Here is a 22,111-nt window from a genome sequence, read left to right as displayed (position 1 = left end):
TCCGGCCTCCCCAAGCCTGCTCTGCCATTCTAATTTGATCCTCGACCTCAGCTTCGCTTTTCCACCCACTCCCCCTATCCTTCAATCCCCTCTGAGTCCAAATACCTTTCAATCTCAGCCTTGAGTACACAGAACAACCGAGAATCCCAAAGACTCACAACCTGCTGAAATTTCTCCTCACCTCAGTCCCAAATGGTTGTTCCGTCAATCCGAGACTGATTCCTCGCTCTGACCAGGATAAACAGGGGGAGGGAGGGAATAACAGTTCTAGTTCTCATTCCTCTTGGTGACTGGTGCATGCACAAGGCAGTCTCCGAGGACTGGCCAATGTTAGCCTGATTGCAAATTTCGTTTTTGTTTCAATAGACATTCGATCCAGCAGTTTGGAGAGAGAGAGCGAGAGAGAGAGGCAAGGACAGGTTCATTTGGATGCACACCCGTCAAATACATTACACATTGCAATCGGATCACCTCTAAGTCTTTTAGGCCCCAGGGAATACAGGTCCAGTCTACTCAATCTCTCTTCTCATCCCAAGAAGCAATCTCGTGGATCTCAGCTGCACCTTCTCTAAGGCAATGAGTTAACACAGATCTGATGGGCTGAATGGCCTCCTTCCTCCCTGTCACATGGATTAAATAAGCAAGCAGATTTTTAACAAGCATTACATGTCTCTCTGCAGCGAAGGAACACAATGGGATGGAGATTTCGGAATAGCTGCGGAGGTTGGAATTTACTTTCCCACACTGTGGAGCAGGGATGTGTCGATCTTGAGCCTGACTTCAAGGCTGTTCATCTCAGACTCCCTTGCAAGTTGGTTTATCAAGAAATCATTTCACTCCAATTGATCTGAAGCTTACTGAGTTAACAATGGAACCCTTGCATCCCTCCAACTCTGGCCCCTTGAGAATCCCCAATTTCATCGCTCCCACCATTGGAAATCATACCTTCAGCTGCCTGGGCCCCAAGCTTTGGAATTCCCTCCCTTGGCCTCTCTCCCTTTGTCTCCTCCTGAAATCCCACCTCCATTTGGGTTACCTGTCCCGCTACCTCCTCATGTGGATCTTGCATCAAATTTGCATCGTTAACACATCCGTGGAGCATCTTGGGACATTTAACCACATCAGTGGCACGATCTGAATGCAAACTGCTGTCAAATCAGAGCCATTCTTCTGCCTCTGAGAAGGCAGTTAAAAGCTGGGTCAGTAAATCACGAATCTTGAGATTAAGACTTAAGGAGAAGTGAGTGAGGAGTATTGATGCTTTCAGGGCTGCAGTTCTCAGGAGACTTACAGGACCCATGAGCACCATCAGTCTTACTTCACACTGCAGCCAAACCTTTCATTCCTCCAAGTAATGGCGGTAGGGGCTGGGAGGAGAGGTGATTGCAAGGACCAAACTTACATCATCCTGGAGCTGACGCTGTGCTCTCTGGAACTCAGGAGCACATGACAAATAAATCCCTTTCTCCTGGGCTCCTTAAAAAAAAATAGCAAACGGTGAACAATGTCGGCTGTTTAAGACTTGCTGAATACGGTGTGTCGCTCACACACAAAGCAAGTCTCGCAATTCAACACTGCAAAGCAAAATAAATAGCATCAGGGTGCAGAATGAGACATCTCATTCATTTTCTGCTCACTCCGCCGCGTCCCATCCAAAATACACATTCTAATATCATCCGACTTTCAAACACAGTCAGATTCATTGAGTAGGATTTATATTTATTCACCAGGTCGGACTGGGCAGTGTCGGGATCTAAAAAATAACACTTGTATTTACAATCCGCTACCTGTTGAGGGTGCTGTAGCTGTCCCGGGGACAAAGTGCTGCGTTAAAAATGGTGCACGGAGGGTTTTCAGCTGGACAAAGCTGCTCTTTCTAACCCATATTCTTTGGGACAGGGGAGGGCGGGCATCAAGGTGTTGTCCGATGCTGCCTCCCTGGCCCCAGTTTCGAAACGGAAGATGAGAGAGTTTCCCCGCACCCCTTCGACCTATCCAAGCTACTCACAGCTGTCCTGGGGTCACACCCTCCCTCTCGATGCCCCTGCGCAGGGGTGGGGGAGTGGTGTGGGGACAGGGAGACAGATAAAAGAAATCAGCTGTCTCCAGCGCTTGCACGTAAACTGGAAGCGCCTGCTGATTTCAGGTCCCCCCACCCTCACATATTGCGATCTGCAGTCTCTGCTGCCAACCTCTCCCACACTCGCTTTGGGACATTTGAGCCAGGGGGTTGGTTGGAGGGGCTGCCCGTGCACCAGTCCCGGAGTGAGGAGGCGTCGGCAATGGTTCTGAGGCCAGGTGGGAAAAACCTTGGGGGGGGAGGGAGGGAGAAATAACAGTTCAGGTTCTCATTCCTGTTGGTGATTGAGGTCCGCACGGGGCAGTATCTGAAGGTGAGCAAACATTCGCCTGATGGCAGGTTTCACTGCTCTTTCCATAGTCATTCGACCCAGCAGTCTGGAGACAGCGAGGCGAGGACAGGTTCATTTGGATGCATGGCCGATTCTGCCAGTTTCCATACACTTCACTGCAAGTCTCCAATCCAGCCTTGATCACGCCAGGTGGCAGTTGTTGAATAAGTGTTGCAGTCGACAGTACAAAGCGCAAAGCGGGAGACGCAGCTGATCATTCTCGATGGTATTTTCCCCCCACCACAAGCAGATGGGACTGAGTTGGCAGGACAGTGCTCCCCAACACTACTTCAAACCAGTGTGAGCCTGCTCCTGGAGAAGTGCAGGGTCTCCACGCTGGGCAGCTCTCCTCTCAGACAGGGATACCTGAGGGGGCTGCCGCTCTCAGTTCTCGCTGTGTCCCGGCTGCTCATCCAGCTCAGGCTTGGTCTCTGCCGATGTGTAAAGGAAGTTGCAGCAGATGTAGAGCGGGAACATCAGGAGCCTGCTGTCGAGATTCAGCACAACCTGTTCCTGTGTTCAAACAGAAACCAGTGTAAGCAACAGAACGGGGAGCAAGGTAACATAAGCAAGCTGATTAAGGGCTGACTAGTGCTCGAGCTCAATATCATTACAAAGCTTTTGAGCCCATCTGTTTGAAAATACAAACTGCTCAGCCTTGCCCAGAGCACAAACCATAATATAAGCCGGGGGGACTGGGATTGGCAAGAGTTAGAATTTGGGGCGAGCTGGGGTTTGGGGTGAATCGGGGATTTGGGATGGGTCGGGGGGTCAGTGGTTAGGATGAGATGAGGATTTTGGGATGAGTCGGGGATTTTGGGATGAGTCGGGGGGTTTGGGATGAGACGGGGGTTTTGGGATGAGTCGGGGAGTTTGGGATGAGTCGGGGGTTTTGGGATGAGTCGGGGGGTTTGGGTTGAGACGGGGGTTTGGGATGAGTCGGGGAGTTTGGGATGAGTCGGGGGGTTTGGGTTGAGACGGGGGTTTGGGATGAGTCGGGGAGTTTGGGATGAGACGGGGGTTTCGGGATGAGTCGGGGGGTTTGGGATGAGTCGGGGGTTTGGGTTGAGTCGGGGATTTGGATTGAGTCGGGGATTTTGGGATGAGTCGGGGGTTTGGGATGTGTCGGGGGTTTTGGGATGAGTCGGGGGGTTTGGGTTGAGACGGGGGTTTGGGATGAGTCGGAGAGTTTGGGATGAGTCGGGGGGGTTTGGGATGAGTCGGGGATTTTGGGATGAGTCGGGGGTTTGGGATGAGTCGGGGGTTTTGGGATGAGTCGGGGTATTGGGGTGAAACAGGGTTTTTGGGATGAGTCGGGGGGTTTGGGTTGAGTCGGGGGGTTTGGGATGAGTCGGGGGTTTGGGATGAGTCGGGGATTTTGGGTTGAGTCGGGGGGTTTGGGATGAGTCGGGGATTTTGGGATGAGTCGGGGATTTTGGGATGAGTCGGGGGGTTTGGGATGAGTCGGAGATTTTGGGTTGAGTCGGGGGGTTTGGGTTGAGTCGGGCGGTTTGGGATGAGTCGGGGTATTGGGGTGAAACAGGGTTTTTGGGATGAGTCGGGGGGGTTTGGGTTGAGTCGGGGGGTTTGGGATGAGTCGGGGATTTTGGGATGAGTCGGGGGTTTGGGATGAGTCGGGGGTTTTGGGATGAGTCGGGGTATTGGGGTGAAACAGGGTTTTGGGATGAGTCGGGGGGTTTGGGTTGAGTCGGGGGGTTTGGGATGAGTCGGGGATTTTGGGATGAGTCGGGGGTTTGGGATGAGTCGGGGGTTTGGGATGAGTCGGGGATTTTGGGTTGAGTCGGGGGGGTTTGGGTTGAGTCGGGGATTTTGGGATGAGTCGGGGGGTTTGGGATGAGTCGGAGATTTTGGGTTGAGTCGGGGGGTTTGGGATGAGTCGGGGATTTTGGGATGAGTCGGGGATTTTGGGATGAGTCGGGGGGTTTGGGATGAGTCGGAGATTTTGGGTTGAGTCGGGGGGTTTGGGTTGAGTCGGGCGGTTTGGGATGAGTCGGGGTATTGGGGTGAAACAGGGTTTTTGGGATGAGTCGGGGGGGTTTGGGTTGAGTCGGGGGGTTTGGGATGAGTCGGGGATTTTGGGATGAGTCGGGGGTTTGGGATGAGTCGGGGGTTTTGGGATGAGTCGGGGTATTGGGGTGAAACAGGGTTTTGGGATGAGTCGGGGGGTTTGGGTTGAGTCGGGGGGTTTGGGATGAGTCGGGGATTTTGGGATGAGTCGGGGGTTTGGGATGAGTCGGGGGTTTGGGATGAGTCGGGGATTTTGGGTTGAGTCGGGGGGGTTTGGGTTGAGTCGGGGATTTTGGGATGAGTCGGGGGGTTTGGGATGAGTCGGAGATTTTGGGTTGAGTCGGGGGGTTTGGGTTGAGTCGGGGGTTTGGGATGAATCGGGGGTTTGGGATGAGTCGGGGGTTTTGGGATGTGTCGGGGGTTTGGGATGAGTCGGGGGTTTGGGATGAGTCGGGGGTTTTGGGATGAGTCGGGGGTTTGGGATGAGTCGGGGGTTTGGGATGTGTCGGGGGGGTTTGGGATGAGTCGGGGTTTTGGGATGAATCGTGGGGTTTGGACGAGTCAGGGGATTTGGGATGAGTCGGGAGATTTTGGGATGAGTCGCTCTAAGAAATTGGGGTCTTTAAAAACGGATATTTTCTGCTTTTTATAAGATTAGCTAAGCAGCATTCTCTCTCTCTCCGGGAAGAGGATTTCGAAACACTTTGACCTCTAAACAGCCTTAGTTCAGGCTACTGTTTCGACATTCCTAAGCTGTCAGGATGGCATCTTGTGCACCCCCTTATCTGTGTCATTGTTTAGAAAGGACCAGGATATGGCCCTCAGTGTGATGTAAATGAAAAGCTGACCTTGAGCAGGGTGACGAATGGTACGGGGAGGGGGGATGGTAACCACCCTGACAGTTTGGTTACACGTCCTGTACCCATTGGTCAGAACGTCTTGGATAGTGATTAACATCGGGTAAGCTACCAGCCCCCAGAAAAAAGGGATACATTAACATGTGCTCAGGCACAGGGGCCAGGGCCTGGTGAGATGACGTGGTGAGGTTGCAGGGGCTGGGGCCTGGTGAGATGTCGTGGTGAGGTTGCAGGGGTCGGGGCCTGGTGAGATGTCGTGGTGAGGTTGCAGGGGTCAGGGCCTGGTGAGATGTCGTGGTGAGGTTGCAGGGTACAGGGCCTGGTGAGATGTCACGGTGAGGTTGCAGGGGCTGAGGCCTGGTGAGATGTCGTGGTGAGGTTGCAGGGGCCGGGGCCTGGTGAGATGTCACGGTGAGGGTGCAGGGGCCGGGGCCTGGTGAGATGTCGTGGTGAGGGTGCAGGGTACAGGGCCTGGTGAGATGTCGTGGTGAGGTTGCAGGGTACAGGGCCTGGTGAGATGTCGTGGTGAGGTTGCAGGGTACAAGGCCTGGTGAGATGTCGTGGTGAGGGTGCAGGGGCCGGGGCCTGGTGAGATGTCGTGGTGAGGTTGCAGGGTACAGGGCCTGGTGAGATGTCGTGGTGAGGGTGCAGGGGCCGGGGCCTGGTGAGATGTCGTGGTGAGGTTGCAGGGTACAGGGTCTGGTGAGATGTCGTGGTGAGGGTGCAGGGGCCGGGGCCTGGTGAGATGTCGTGGTGAGGTTGCAGGGTACAGGGCCTGGTGAGATGTCGTGGTGAGGTTGCAGTGCCCGTCAGCAGCTGCCTTCCTCAGAATGGACAATGAGGAGGAGGATGATGAGATCAACACACTCTGTGCCAACCATTTGTCTGCCGTCTGGGACCAGTAAACCACTTTTAACTGTTACGGGTCGTATACTTTTTCTGTCTAATGAGTTAGTGTATCATACCTGAACTGTTGTTTCTTAATAAACCATCTTATAATTACTTATGACTAGTTGACTGCCTATTTAGGCATCTGTGGCCCCCGACCCCAGGAAATCGGAAATCTTACGTTGCGAATTTTGGGAAGAGTCAGGAGTTTGGGATGTTCTAAATCTGGACTGAATCTGGAATCAATTGGGAGCTCAGCTCAGTGGGATGGCTTTTTACTCCATCGTTTGCAGTCGACTCCAGGGTTTAAAGCAGTTGCCCTGAGTGTTCACAAGCACATTTACTGAGACAGACAGGGGGCATCTCACACAGTTCCACATCAAAGTGTCAGCTGTGACTCAGTCGGTGGCATCCGCTCACCTGGGTTCAAGTTCCACTCCAGGGAATCAAGCACAGGATCCAGGCTGAAACACCAGTGTCACCCTGAGGGAGTGCTGCATTGGTGTCAGTGCTGTCTTTCAAATGAAACATTTAACTGAGGACCCCATGTGTCCTCTCAAGTGGACATCTAAGATCCCATGACACAATTGGAAGAGAAGTGCATCCTAGCACATCATGGAATACATTCTCCATGGATTAGAATGAAACAGATGATAAGAGGAGGGGGGAAGGGAGTCTGTCCTTCAATCTCTCATTCCTCCAGACATGATACTCAAGAGTGATTTAGTCTCTGTGCGTGAGTTAGGAATGAAATGGTTGTGAGTGTAACCTACCTTTTGCTAACCACTTACTGCAATCCAAAGGTGAAACATCTGTCAAATTCCCTCTCTTCCAAACGTTTTAAATCTCATCCAGCAAATGATCTTGTAAACGATCAAGAGCCAAACCGTTTTTGGAAATCCAATGATCCCATTTCAAACGGCCAGTTTGTTACTTGGTTACCCAAGCAGAGATACAGGAGGACCCTCAGCTTCAACTGGGACAAAGTGTGACGGCACTGTCCAATGTTTATGAACTAAAACGTAATTTGTTGCAGTGAGGCTCAAAACAACATTTCCGGGGAAACTTCTCAGTGAGTAGCTGGGGAAAGCTCTGTCAGTGAGCACTTCTCAATGAGTAGCCTGTGAAAGCTCTGTCAGTGAGCACTTCTCAGTGAGTAGCTGGGGAAAGCTCTGTCAGTGAGCACTTCTCAGTGAGTAGCTGGGGAAAGCTCTGTCAGTGAGCACTTCTCAGTGAGTAGCTGGGGAAAGCTCTGTCAGTGAGCACTTCTCAGTGAGTAGCCTGTGAAAGCTCTGTCAGTGAGCACTTCTCAGTGAGTAGCTGGGGAAAGCTCTGTCAGTGAGCACTTCTCAGTGAGTAGCTGGGGAAATCTCTGTCAGTGAGCACTTCTCAGTGAGTAGCTGGGGAAAGCTCTGTCAGTGAGCACTTCTCAGTGAGTAGCCTGTGAAAGCTCTGTCAGTGAGCACTTCTCAGTGAGTAGCTGGGGAAAGCTCTGTCAGTGAGCACTTCTCAGTGAGTAGCTGGAGAAAGCTCTGTCAGTGAGCACTTCTCAGTGAGTAGCCTGTGAAAGCTCTGTCAGTGAGCACTTCTCAGTGGGTAGCTCGGGAAAGCTCTGTCAGTGAGCACTTCTCAGTGAGTAGCTGGAGAAAGCTCTGTCAGTGAGCACTTCTCAGTGAGTAGCCTGTGAAAGCTCTGTCAGTGAGCACTTCTCAGTGGGTAGCTCGGGAAAGCTCTGTCAGTGAGCACTTCTCAGTGAGTAGCTGGAGAAAGCTCTGTCAGTGAGCACTTCTCAGTGAGTAGCCTGTGAAAGCTCTGTCAGTGAGCACTTCTCAGTGAGTAGCTGGGGAAAGCTCTGTCAGTGAGCACTTCTCAGTGAGTAGCTGGGGAAAGCTCTGTCAGTGAGCACTTCTCAGTGAGTAGCCTGTGAAAGCTCTGTCAGTGAGCACTTCTCAGTGAGTAGCTGGGGAAAGCTCTGTCAGTGAGCACTTCTCAGTGAGTAGCCTGTGAAAGCTCTGTCAGTGAGCACTTCTCAGTGAGTAGCTGGGGAAAGCTCTGTCAGTGAGCACTTCTCAGTGAGCAGCTGGGGAAAGCTCTGTCAGTGAGTACTTCTCAGTGAGTAGCTGGGGAAAGCTCTGTCAGTGAGCACTTCTCAGTGAGTAGCTGGGGAAAGCACTGTCAGTGAGCACTTGTGCAAATTTACTGCTAAGAATTCCAGGCAGGTTAACAAAGACACTAATCCTGACACCTCCATGTGTTTCATAGTTTCACTGCTGTTCAAAACTGACTGCAGGCTACCTGGACACCAAAACGGCCCAAAGTTGTTCTGAATACAAATGACTGGAATTATGCTTCCTCTAACCCTGTGGGTATGCATGTCTCAAAGCAGCAATTCATTAGGGTCCAGTGGGTTTCACAGCTTCTCAAGAGTTTGGAGTTTGTCACACTGGGCAGCTTTCGTTTGGCAGGTTGTTCAGACAAGTTACTGTTCATAATTCCAGTGTTAACCTAACCTGTGCTTCATATTACTGTGGGCAGTTTTGGTCTCCTTATTTAAGGAAGGATGCGAATGCGTTTCAGAGACGGTTCAGAGGAGGTTTTCTGGATTGATACCTGGAATGGGTGGGTTGTCTTATGAGGAAAGGTTGGACAGACTGGGCTTGTTTCCACTGGAGTTTAGAAGAGTGGGGGGTGATTTATAAGATCCTGAACGGCCTTGACAAGGTGGACGTGGAAAGGATGTTTCCTCTTGCGAGTGAGTCCAGAACTAGGGGGCACTGTTTTAAAATTAGGGGTCACCCTTTTAGGACAGAGATGAGGAGAAATTTTTTCTCTCAGAGGGTTGTGCAACTTTGGAACTCTCTGCCTCAGAAGGCGGTGGAGGTGAGGATCAGTGAATATTTTTAAGGTGGAGGTAGTTAGATTCTTGTTAGGCAAGGGAATCAATGGTTATGAGGGGGTAGAATGTATAACTCAAAACACAAACAGATCAGCCATGGCCTTATTGAATGGCGGAGCAGGTTCGAGCAGCCTAATGGTCTACTCCTGCTTCTATTCCATAAATTTGTATACAACAGAGTGTTTTCAATAACAGCAGTGCGGAGTTCACATTTCCCTTCACCAGATACCGGTTAGCTTTCATGGACATACCTGGTCTTTTTCCAGAGATAGAACCTGGTATCCCACTGCTCGATTACAAATCACTTTTCCACTGCTGTCAAAGGATGCCAGTCTTAATCTGGAATAGAGAGTATCAATAGAAAGCAAGATCAGATCAACATCAATCCAAGAAGCACTTTCTTCCTCAACCTCAACCTAGTTTGGAACACTCAAGGACTGGCATTTTCTCACCTAGTTCCCGAGTCCCTGCTCCATTTCACAGGCAATCCTCTGACTACTGGTCCCTGATGACCAGATGCTTATAGGGTTGTTCTGCCGAGGAGCCCCTGCATCTCTGCACCACTGAAAACCTCTTTCAGGAATTGCACATCGCACCGGCAGTCACCATGAGGACCAGCGAAAAGAGCCAACAACAAGCAGAAGCTGTCAGCTATTCTTTTGTTCAAGAAGACGACAGGCGCTCAGTCATTTTCAACTTTCTGCTCCAATCAAAGCTCCTCCATAATCTTCCTGTGTGTCAACATTGGACAGCCAGGAAACCAAGGGAAACAGAAGTCCATCTCTCTTGTCCAGTTGAGCTTGCCTCCATTCTGGAAGCTGTGTTCAACATTCATTCCCTCATTGCCATTATCCTGTCAGAAAAGCAGGCGGTGGGGGCGGGGGGGGGGAAGGGAGGGAGAGGATGGGGCATCGGTTTACTATTCTACTCCTTCAGCTCAGCACTTGGATACCCTTGAAGGTGGTGCAAGATGAAATCCACTGTCATGTCCTTGCCCCCAGGTATCTTCCTCCTTGCAGAGTTCTCCAAATGTCCTGCCTTGACATGAGACCACGTGCAAAACCACGCACAGGTCCCTTGTCCATCTGCATGGTAAAACTGGTCAAGTGCTGGCCCCCACTGAGAATCTCAGCACTCACTCAGGAGACAATTCCTTTGCCTCACTTTGTACAAAGGGCACCCACAACATTGTGAACAGTTTTGCACTGTCACTCTCTGCACTTGTGAAGAAACCACACAGCTAAATGTTCCCAATGGCTGAAGGGCCAACAACAAGAGGGTTGGCGAAAGGAGTGGAGGTGACAGGGAGAAAAGCTTTTTACACAGCCAGGGGCTAGGGTTTAGAATACACTGCCTGATAGCTTGGTGCATACAGATTCAATGGTAGCTTCCAAAAGGGAATCGGATGAACACTTGAATGAGTAAAAATGGCAGGAAGCACAGACTCGATGGGCCAAGTGGCTTCCTTCTCTGCTGCAGTGTCCACTGAAGGTGCAAGGCAGCCTGGCAAGAGGTAGCTTGTTTACCCATTGTTCAACACCAAAAATTAATGGCACAATGCCTCAAATAACATAGCAATTATCATCATGTGAACACTTAACTTTGAAATAAAAGCAAGGAAATGATGTTGAGTTTGAGAATGACATTGGTTTGGCTATATTTAGAATACTGCATACACTTCAGGACAGACCACAATATCAGTGGCAGACAGCATCATGAGAAAGGCTTGGAAAATTGGGACAATTTTCACTGGGGGAGGGTTGGTTAAGTGGGCGAACCTATCCGCTTTTTCTAACTACTAAAGGTCTTGAGAGAGAAAACTGTGAAAGACTGTTGTCTCCCTTACTTGGCAGCAAGGGAGATACAGGCTGAACATTATCTGAATGAAAGACGGGATAGAAATAATGTTTTCACCGGCGGGGGGTGGGCGGTGGGTACATGGAATGCTTTAACAGAAGTGGCTACTGAGGCGGGGACTAGAACGCTGTTTGAAAAGGAAGAATATGAAAAGGTGCAGGAAAATAGGATGACAGGAAGACACTCTGTTTGAAGGGCTTGCATTGGGACAAAGGGCTGAATGGCCTCCTTCTGTGCCATAATTTCTCTTCTCTTGGTCACTATTTTAATGGCCTTTATCCCATTTGAAGTAAAGTAGTTAATGCAACGATTAAAATAGCTTACCTGGGGAATCTGATATGAACACATTACAAAAACATATTTGGTCCAAGTGTCATCAAACACCAGGAAACTTCTCAAGTTTCATAATCACAATGCCGGCATCAATGGACTATCGCCACTCCTGATCACTAATCTTCCCTCAATTCCCTCCTTCCCTCGCTAAAATAAAATCTCTCAAGAGACAAAATTAGACGGGCTTAACGGCAATTTTAGTAACACAAAACTGAATGTCACTCCAGTGTCAGCAACCTGGTGGAACTGTAATGTCCGAACAAAATGAGGCAGCATTAAATAAAATACAAAGCAGCTACGTACTCTCAGCAGTCCCACTAAATGTCAGTTGCTAACATATTCAAACCTCCTGCTTCATCGCTCACATCAAGAAGCTGCAAATTCAATCATCGCCTTGTGACATTTATGATGAAGGCTGCAATCAAGAAAACAGACACCCACTGCTTGGGGGTGGATTTGCCGTTTTCTGTCCAATGGATCCTTTCTTGCGCTGCGAGGAAAGGACATGGTGATAAATCATCTCAGCAGTTCCTGGGCAGACGTCACTTTCGTTATTACAAAAAGTTATTGCACCAGGTAAGGGAGGCTCTTGATTAATAACCATTCCCACAATTCTCATGTGGGATGAAGCCAGCAAACCATTCAGTCCACTCATTTCAAATCTGAGCTCAACAGGGTTTTGCTAACCAAGGAACTGGAGCCAAGGCGGATTGCGAGCAGCCATGATCTTCCTGAAAAAACGGAACAGGATTGAGGGGTTGAATGGCCTGCTCCTGTTCCTCTGCTCCAGAAGCACCTTGCCGATCCACGTCTTGCAATGTTAACGCTATGACAATCACACAGTGATGTAATCAGGGCATTGTTTTCTCACTACAGCTCAACATGAGCCACCTGCATTTCAGCATCTTTTACATGCTGAAGCAGCCCAAGGCACTGACTCCTCCTCCAGGTACCACACCCTCAGAGGGCGTTGGCAGCCATGGACTTCCATTGGTCTGGTCCATCGTTATGCTTGGCCAAATGCTGCAGTCCTTTACCATTGCCTTCCGCAGTATGGCTGACCAGGAAACTCTCCTGCTCTTAACTGCCTGCCACCAGGCGTATTGGAAGGATTTACAGGCTGATAATCAACCCGTTTGGCCATGTTGTGAATGCACCTTCCGTAGCCACCAAATCCTGGAGTGGGACTTGAACCCGAAGCCTCTGGCCCACAGGTAGGGATACTACCCATTGCGCAACAAGACCTTCCCCGAGGCACTTCACTGGAGCATGACTGACACCGAGCCACCTTCAAAAAAAGATCACAAAGTTCAAAGAGGTAGGTTTGAACAGGGTGGAGAGAGAGATAGAGAGGGTGAGTCATAACGTTCCTCTGGAGAGCCGGTGCAGACACGATGGGCCGAATGGCCTCCTTCGGCACTGTAACAATTCTGTGAGGTTTAGGGAGGGGATTCCAGTGCTTAGGGTCCCGGCAGCTGAAGGCACGGCCGCCTGTGCTGGAGAAATTAAAGTTGGGGGGGGCGAGGGGGGTGGCGGCGTCCAAAAGGCCAGAATTAGAGGGGCTCAGAGAATTTCAGAGGGTTGTAGGATCCGAAAGGGGGGTCACAGAGATGGGGAGGGATGAGGCAATATCGGGATTTGAAAACAAGGATGCGGTTTTAAGCTTCTATTTGCTTTTTTTTTTCCAAAAAAAGAAAATGGTTATATTTCCAAGTTCAGCAGCAGCAGTGTTTAGGTCCTCAATGGGAATGTGGTATTGAGGGAGTAGAAAATCGTGGCTTTGGTGCTGTCAATTTGACGTGAACCCCACACAGGCAGTTGCGGAGGGAGGAGGGGTGGGGGCCACGTCCTGCAGTGCATTACAACCACAAGTACAGAAATCCACGCTGGCTGTTTTGTAAATCCCTTTGCTCTGCCGCCCAGTCAAAAGAGGCACGATGATCCATGAAACCAAGTGTGGCTCTGAGCAACAAGCAGTGAGCCACTGAGCGACAGACGTATTCTTCAAGGTGTTTTTTTGGTACTGATTATTCTTTTCGAGGCTGTGCACTTTGGTGAGTTTACTGAAAGCAGGTTCTCATAAGGATCCTCTGGAAAGATTTGACTAGGCTGAGCCCATTATGAACAATGCACTGCGCCAAATACTCTCAGGCCGTTGCTTCGTAATGCCCCGGGAGAGACAGAGGCGACAAGCGGAGGCTGGATTTGATTGGTCCAAGCTACAGGTCTTGGAGAACTCCTTCGCTGGGTTTTAGTCACCCCGCTCGTTTCTCCTCTCCTTCACAGCCCCGGATCCGTGTAGCACGGCGGTTATAATTTGTAATCCAAAGGCCTGGGTTTCTGACGCAGAGACACGAGTTCAACTGTCCCCCCAGAGCAGTTGGCGATTTTAAATCCAGTTGATCCATTAAATCGAGAATCAAAATCAGCTAATGGTGACCATGAAACGACTGGGTTCTTGTAAAAAAAAAAACCCATCTGGTTCACTCCTGCCCTTTAGGGAAGGAAACTCTTAGCTGGCCTGGCCTACATGTGACTCTGTCTTAACAAACAGGTACAAAAAAAAACTCAAGTGGTTCATGGGGGCTCACCACCGACCTTCTCAAGAGCGGTTAGAGGTGAGGAATAAATGCTGCTGGGCTGGCAGTGATGCTGACATCCTGTGAAAGAACGGAAATGGAAACAAAACTGTGTAGCTGACAAGGAGAGTCAGCGGCGGCTGTCCGCACTTGGCAGTGGTGTATCCAGCTGTGGAGAGTTGTGAATTTTCCTTGTGGAGATCACTACTTGCGAAGTAACGGTCTGAGAGTATTTGGTACAGTGTATTGTTCATAATGGGCTCCCCTATCCTAGCTTAACTGCAAATTGCAGGAAAATGAAGCTTTACGTTTAGATTCATAAACTTTCTGAAGAATCACGAGCCTTATCTGCTACTGCAGCTACATCTGTACATGCCTTAGACTTCAAATCCTTACCGCACAACGAAAGTGCATCGTCATCTTTCAGCTTTCTCATTCAGACGCTTAATCAGGCTTTTTTAATTACAGCCGCTGTGCAATGTTCTTTCACACCAGCTAAGATGGTCTGAATCATTTATTGTCTCCACAACTGGGAGAATTTATCAAAACAAGGGTCAAAGAGAGACTGGACCTGACGTGTCAGGTGGCCATTATGTTACACGGAACTAACATTTGGACTGGCAGTACTTGGTCAGGGAGGACGGAGAATTTCACTTGGAGATCCCCGACTGATTGCCGGCGACTTGATCACACCTGAGAATGCATGTCCGCTGCAGCAAAATTCAGCTGCCAGTTCGGCAAGTCGTTCAGCCCCTAGTTTATAGGTATGGGAACTGCTCCCTCCTAGGGTCCAGCCCTGGTATCGTGATGTACAGAACAACAGAATGGGATCTGCGAGAAATGAGACTCCAACCCCTGTCTCCACACCCCACAAATAATCACACCTCAAGGCATCTCCCAAGTGGAACGTGAAAGTGAATGTCAGGAAACCAGCTTTCAGAGGGACTGGAGAAAGGTGGGTTGTGTGTGTGTGTGTGTGTGGACGGATCAGGGGGCAGTTGGACAAAGTGGTGAGAGAGAAAGTGAGTGCACGCGGGCCCATGAGCTCTGGCATCAGTAATTCAGCTCCCCCGTTGGGGGTCTGCAACATTGTTCAAACTGGAGGTCTGAATTTTCCCACTGTAAATCAGCCACTGTCAGTGGGAAACACCAAGCTGAAACGTTGCTGCACCTTCCTTATGGAGCAAGGAAGAAAGCGAGGTCATAATAAACAGGTTCGAGTTGCTGAATATCTTCCCACACGGACTCAAGAACTGATCCTTTCCAGCATTTCTCTATCGCCTACATTAAGATGTTTCAAGAGGTTTCATATTTAGCATTGCAATGCATTCTTGGTTTAGGTAACTTTGTGATACAAATGATCTTGTGTTTAGTAGTCATCCTCTAGATGCTCCCTCATGCTGCCAGTCCACCAGCGTTTATGCTCATGGTCACTTTCTCTCCCTCAGTCTTCCGTGGCCCTCACTGATAGGTTCCAGTCAAACAAAAGCCACTTCACTTTCCAACCAGAATGAAGATTTCACTCAGTTGCTGCGGCATTATACAAACTGCTCTCACACAGAGTTCATTCTTCTCTTCCTCCCCCAAGCCCAACATGACTTAATATTCCTTCTAAAGCACTTCCAGCATTGACTAACTCAGGTGAAGGGCACATATATATATATTGTGCTTCCTTCGATAACAGCCTTGGAGGTTAACCGTGAAACGGAAAAGCCAAATCTCTCAGCGTGCATGGTGAAGATAGAAAGCCAGCTCTTACCTGAAGGCAATGTTCCTACGAGGAAGCAGGCTGATGGCCCCATTGCATGGCTGGCTCAGGCTGTTCCTTTTGAATATGATAAATCGATTCGAGTATGTAACCAGCAGGTCAAAGCCATAGCTGAAGCCAGTCCATCGCCAACAGTACTGGGAGGAGAGGACAAAAAGCATGAAGTGGTTCGATTCATTACCACAGCCAAGAATTTCATTAACATAATGACCGGTGAAAAAGGACAAATAAACACTTGCAAGGGGCCGATATCTTCATAGGGATGTGGATGCAAGGAGAGGAGTTCTCTCTGAAGCGAACAGGGTTTTAATGTACTTGTGGAACTATTCAGTATAAGTCAAAGGACACCACACAAGTTTCTTGTCAAATGCTACATGGAGCACTGTGCCCAGTTTTGATGCCTCTCAGGTTAACACAGTTTGGGGAGGACGAGGGGATTGGAATTTAAACTGCGTAAGAGGATGAACTGACTGGACGTTGGGGGAATCGTTTTTTTACTCACAGGATAGTGAGTCTCTGCAATACAGTGCAGGGATGGGAAGGTAACACCATCATGACGTTCTCGCCATCGGAATAAATGGCAGTTTGTGTTCTCCTTTCCAATTTCATCCGTTTGTATTCAGAAAGTTTGGAACACTCGGTCACACTTGTGGCGAGACCACAGTTTCCTCAAGTAGGGTGTCTTTCAATTAGGAAGCTCAATCTTTATTTTCAGAGTACGAGTTAGGGGAGTCCCGGTTTGATAATTAACCTGATATTGTGGTAAATCGCTCACTAGGGAATACGAAATACCCAACCCATTCCCGTCACCGCTGAAGGTTCACCCCTCTGAGGGCACACTCAATTATATTGGAATCTAAAACCACAGAGAAATGAAAAAGGCCACAACCTTCCAACAGTTCAAGTGATACGCTACATAAACTGGTTAAAACGCATCAGGAATGTCCAGAATCTTTATAACAGGGAACCGAAGATTATGGGGGGCTCGGTCAGATAGAAGGATACCCTTTCGCTGATGCTGACTCGAGAGAGATCCTCCCTCCACAAATACCCATCACAAAACATGGCTTAGTGTCTCAGGAAATCAACGTCCTGTCAGTGGTGCTCAAGGCTCTCTGGTTAGACGAGTTCTCATTACTGTAAGAAATTAACATTCTGAGGCATCTATAGCCAAGGAGACTTCAAAAGTAGCAATACAGAAGACCCCATTGATACAAATAATGCCCGGGACATGTGAAAGTGGATATGAAGTAACTAAAACCAAGAGCTGTCAGCTTGGGACAACATTCCCCCTTTGATATGATGATGAGATCCAAAGGTTAAGGCCGTCACTGACCAAGGGGGCTGTGGTGTGTGTGATAAAACAGCTCTTTCTGAACTTGTTACTGCGTTAAAAATCAGCACACAGGTTAAACGCGTGAATGAGTGACATGCAGGCTGAGCATTCAAACTCCACTTTCCAATTGGGATCGGGGCTGGAAAATTTCAGCTGGAGAGCGAATTCACTTTCCAGTTTTGGTAAGGCTTAAAGATAAAATAAAAGCATCAGCAGCTGATAAAGAATCTCGGTGCACTGCTCCCTCCATTTCCTGAATCCATGGTGTACCTCGCTACAATCGCACTCTTCAGGTCATGAAGCTCACCCCTTCAGCTGTCAAACCATCCTCTGCTGTTACAGCGATCAGGTGAACCACTTGCTAACACTCGCCACCAGTGCCACACGCATGCACATAAATATGAGCTTATGAAGTCTCAACCCAAAATGGACACTTTGGCGTAACACAAAATGGGGTTGAGGGGTCAGGTGACTTTGTTACTTGCCAATGCACATGGAACTGAATGAACACTGAGCTAATTTTCATGGCTGGACAAGTCTTGGAAAAGTCATTTAAACGACCCTTCCTGTGATAATGCGTTTCTACAACTCTTGAAAAAGTCTGGGTTCACAATCCTGCCGCAGCCTCTTTGACTCCAAACTAGAAATCCAGCTAATGGGTGTGAAAAGCTCTATCTTATTGAGCTGATATGTGAATGAGTGACATCCAGACTCTACTGTCCGACAATGGGCTAACCATCAGAAACTACCTATAGGGACAAAGGGAAGAGGAGGTCCGATCACATGACAGAGGCTAGGTTTCTGGTAAGGGTTTTAATAAGTATAGTCTTGTCAGGCAGGAAAAAAACATCTACACCAATGAGGCAAAAAGAACAAAACATACTAACATACAAAATAAGAGCAGGGGTAGGCCAATCAGCCCCTTGAGCCTGCTCTGCGATTTGATAAGATCATGGCTAATCTAATTGTGGCCTCTACTTTCAACTCTACTTTCCTGTCTGCCCCCTATAACCTTTGACTCCATTGTCAATCAATAATCTATCTAATTTACAGGCTTAAAAATGTAACAAAGAACTCTTGAAATCATAAAACCTAAATGCACGCTACTTGCAGAATCGCAATGTCTTCTTGTGTGTGTGTGTGTATATATATCTGTCTCAGTGTGGGTGTGTGTATATCTAGATGTACGTGTGTATACATATCTGTCTGAGTGTGCGTGTATATATCTGAGTGCAGATGTGTGTGTATCTGTCTGAATGTGTGTGTGTATATCTGTCTGAGTGTGTGTATATCTGTCTGAGTGTGCATGTGTATGTTTGAGTGTGCATGTATATATATATATATATTTGTCTGACTGTGTGTGTGTGTATATCTGTCTGAGTGTGCATGTGTATGTTTGAGTGTGCATGTATATATATATATATATATATTTGTCTGACTGTGTGTGTGTGCATATCTGTCTGAGTGTGAATGTGTGTATATCTGTCTGTGTGTGTGTGTATATATATCTGTCTGAGTGTGTGTGTGTATTTCTGGCTGAGGTGTGTGCATATCTGAGTGTGGATGTGTGTATATCTATCTGTGTACATATATGTATATATGTCTGTCTGAGAGTGTGTGTGTATATCTGTTTAAGTGTGCGTGTATATGTCTGTCTGAGGTGTGTGTGCATCTGTCTGACTGTGTGTGCGCATATCTGAGTGTGGATGTGTGTATATCTGTCTGTGTACATATATATATATATATGTCTGTCTGAGAGTGTGTGTGTGTAATCTGTCTGAGTGTGTGTGTATATCTGTTTGAGTGTGCGTGTATATGTCTGTCTGAGGTGTGTGTGTATCTGTCTGATTGTGTGTGTATCTGTCTGAGTGTGTTTGTGCATATCTGAGTGTGGATATGCGTATATCTGTCTGTGTATGTATATATATATATATCTGTCTGAGAGTGTGCGTGTGTAATCTGTCTGAGTGTGTGTGTATATCTGTTTGAGTGTGCGTGTATATATCTGTCTGAGGTGTGTGTGTGTATCTGTCTGAGTGTGTGTGTGCATATCTGAGTGTGGATGTGCGTATATCTGTCTGTGTGTGCATATATATATATCTGTCTGAGTGTGTGTGTGTATCTGTCTGAGTGCGTAGGTATCTGTCTGAGTGTGTGTGTGTACATCTGTCTGAGAGTGTGTGTATATATATCTGTGAGTGTGTGTATATATCTGAGTGTGGTGTGCGTATATCTGTTTGTGTGCGCGCATATGCATATCTGTCTGAGTGTGTGGGTGTATATATCTGTCTGAGTGTGCGGGTGTATATCTGTCTGAGTGTGTGTGTGTGTGTGTATATCTGTCAGAGCGTGTGTCTGTATCTGTCTGAATGTGTGCGTGTGTGCGTATATCTGTCTGTGTGTGTGTATATATATCTGTCTGAGAGTGTGTGTGTGTAATCTGTCTGAGTGTGTGTGCATATCTGTTTGAGTGTGCGTGTGTATGTCCGGCTGAGGTGTGTGTGTGTATCTGTCTGAGTGTGTGGGTGTATATCTGTCTGAGTATGCATGTGTGTGTATATCTTTCTGAGTGTGTGTATATCTGTTTGAGTCTGTGTATATATCTGAGTATGTGTGTGTGCATGTATATCTGTCTGACTGTGCGGGTGCATATCTGTCTGAGTGTGTGTATCTGTCTGAGTGTGTGCCTGTATCTGTCTGAGTGTGTGTGTGTGTGCATATCTGAGTGTGGATGTGCGTATATCTGTCTGTGTGTGCATATATATATATATCTGTCTGAGAGTGCGTGTGTATCTGTCTGAGTGTGTAGGTATCTGCCTGAGTGTGTGTGTGTACATCTATCTGAGATTGTGTGTATATATATCTGTGAGTGTGTGTATATATCTGAGTGTGGTGTGCGTATATCTGTTTATGTGTGTGCATATCTGTCTGAGTGTGTGGGTGTATATATCTGTCAGAGTGTGTGTCTGTATCTGTCTGAATGTGTGCGTGTGTGCGTATATCTGTCTGTGTATGTGTGTATATATATCTGTCTGAGAGTGTGTGTGTATAACCTGTCTGAGTGTGTGTGTATATCTGTTTGAGTGTGCATGTGTATGTCCAGCCGAGGTGTGTCTGTATATCTGTCTGAGTGTGTGGGTGTATATCTGTCTGAGTATGCATGTGTGTGTATATCTGTCTGATTGTGCGGGTGTATATCTGTCTGAGTGTGTGTGTGTGTATCTGTCTGAGTGTGTGTCTGTATCTGTCTGAGTGTGCGTCTGTATCTGTCTGAGTGTGTGCGTGCGTGTGTGCCTATCTGTCTGAGTGAGTGAGTGCGTGTATATCTGTCCGAGTGTGTGTCTGTATCTGTCTGAGTGTGTGTCTGTATCTGTCTGAGTGTGTGTTTGTATCTGTCTGAGTGTGTGTGTGCGTGTGTGTCTATCTGTCTGTGTGAGTGAGTGCGTGTATATCTGTCCGAGTGTGGGTGTGTGTGTGTGTATCTGTCTGAGTGTGTGTCTGTATCTGTCTGAGTGTGTGCGTGCGTGTGTGTCTATCTGTCTGAATTAGTGAGTGAGTGCGTGTATATCTGTCCAAGTGTGGGTGCAGTTGAATATATTTGGGTGTTGATCAATAAACATTTATCTTTTTGAAAAACTTACAAAAACCTGTCAACGTTCTGTTCCCAAAGATTGAGCATTCAGGAGTTAAAGCACTTTATTTTGTTTAAACGTGCTGTCTTAGGTCAGTGGAAGGGTGAAGGCAAAGGGGAGACCTGCATGATATCTCTCCCTTGTCTGTAACACTTTTAAGTATTTATCCAATTTCCTTTTGAAAGCTTCCACTGAATCAGCTTTCAGCGCACTTACAGGCAATGCATTCCAGGTCAAGACAACTTGCTGCAGAGAAAAAAAATGTCTCCTTGTGTCATACCTGGTTGGTTCTGCTGCCAATCATCTTAAATCGGTGACCTGTGACTACCAACCCTTCTGCTACTGGAAACAGGTACTCCTTATTTACTCGATCAAAACCCTTCATGATATTGAGCACTTCTGTCAAAGCTTCCCTAACCCTCTTTGCTCCAAGGGGAACAACCTCAGTTTCTCTAGTCGCTGCGTGTAGCTGATGTCTTTCATCCCGGGTACCATTCTGGTAAATAAAAGCAAAACACTGCAGATGCTGGAACTCTGAAATAAAACTAGAAAATGCTGGAAAAACTCAGCAGGTCTGGCAGCGTTTGTGGAGAGGGAAACAGAGTTAACGTTTCGAGTCCAACATGACTTTTCCTTGGAACTAGTGAGAGGTAGAAATGTGATGGGTTTTATTTTGTTGATAAAGTGGGGGGGGCGGGGGGGAAGAAGCAGGTGGAATAAAATTGAAGGTCAGGGATAGGTTAGGGGGCAGGAGAGATTAAATGACGAAGATGTCATGGAACACAAGACAAGGGGAATGGTAATTGTAGTATTCAAGTCTAAAGCTTTGGTCCAGAGTAGGTGTTAATAGCAGAATAAAGGTCAGAACTGTCTGAAAGCAAAATAGCAGCATCTGTTCAAACAGGAAAAAGAGTCAGCGCTGTCTCAAAACAAGAGAACAAGATACAGACTGGGGAAAAAAGACCAAACATGGAGGAGAGAGTTCATGGTCTGAAGTTGGGAAGTCAACGTTTAGTCCAGAAGGCTGTGAAATGCCTAATCGGAAGATGAGGTGCTGTTCCTCCAGATTGCGTTGGCTTCACTGGAACAGTGCAGCAGGCCAAGGATGGACATGTGAACGTGAGAGCAAAAGGGTGAACCGAAATGGCGAGCAACAGGAAGGTGGTGGTCACGCTTGCTGACCGAGTGAATTCGAGTAAATTTCCTCTCTACGATTTGTGTCATTAGGAAACTTTGAAATTATGTCCAATGTATCTCAGCCCAAGTTTTTAACGTAAACCAAAAAGAGCAGGTGGTCCCCACATCGATCCCTGGGAAACACCACTGAACACTTGCCAACAGTCTAAAAAAAAAAACACCCATTCATCACTACCACTGCTTTCTGTCCTTCAGCTAAAAACATCTCCGTGCAGTCACTGCCCACTGGTTTCAATTCCCTTAGGTTTTAATTTTGCTAACACATCTAGGATGTAGTACTTTATCGAACATCTTCAAGTCCACATGCACAACATCAGCCGCACTACCCC

At 47.8% G+C, this 22,111-nt stretch overlaps 1 protein-coding gene across 1 annotated transcript in view; it reads right to left on the bottom strand.

Annotated features, from left to right (window-relative positions):
• Positions 1-1,698: 1,698 nt before the first annotated feature.
• Positions 1,699-22,111, bottom strand: part of gmcl1 (germ cell-less, spermatogenesis associated) — a 78,863-nt gene continuing 58,450 nt past the window's right edge. The window contains exons 12-14 of the mRNA XM_078565404.1: positions 15,609-15,754; positions 9,332-9,419; positions 1,699-2,924 (exon numbers count right to left, since the gene is read on the bottom strand). Coding sequence (XP_078421530.1) covers positions 2,796-2,924; positions 9,332-9,419; positions 15,609-15,754 — 363 coding nt within the window. The 3' untranslated portion in view covers positions 1,699-2,795. The remainder of the gene's footprint in view (positions 2,925-9,331; positions 9,420-15,608; positions 15,755-22,111) is intronic.

The sequence above is a fragment of the Cetorhinus maximus genome, chromosome 20 (assembly GCF_964194155.1).
Source record: "Cetorhinus maximus chromosome 20, sCetMax3.hap1.1, whole genome shotgun sequence".
NCBI classification, from domain to species: Eukaryota; Metazoa; Chordata; class Chondrichthyes; order Lamniformes; family Cetorhinidae; genus Cetorhinus; species Cetorhinus maximus.
The sequence above is the reverse complement of the archived record's forward strand: the minus strand, read 5'-3'. Positions and strand labels throughout refer to the sequence as shown.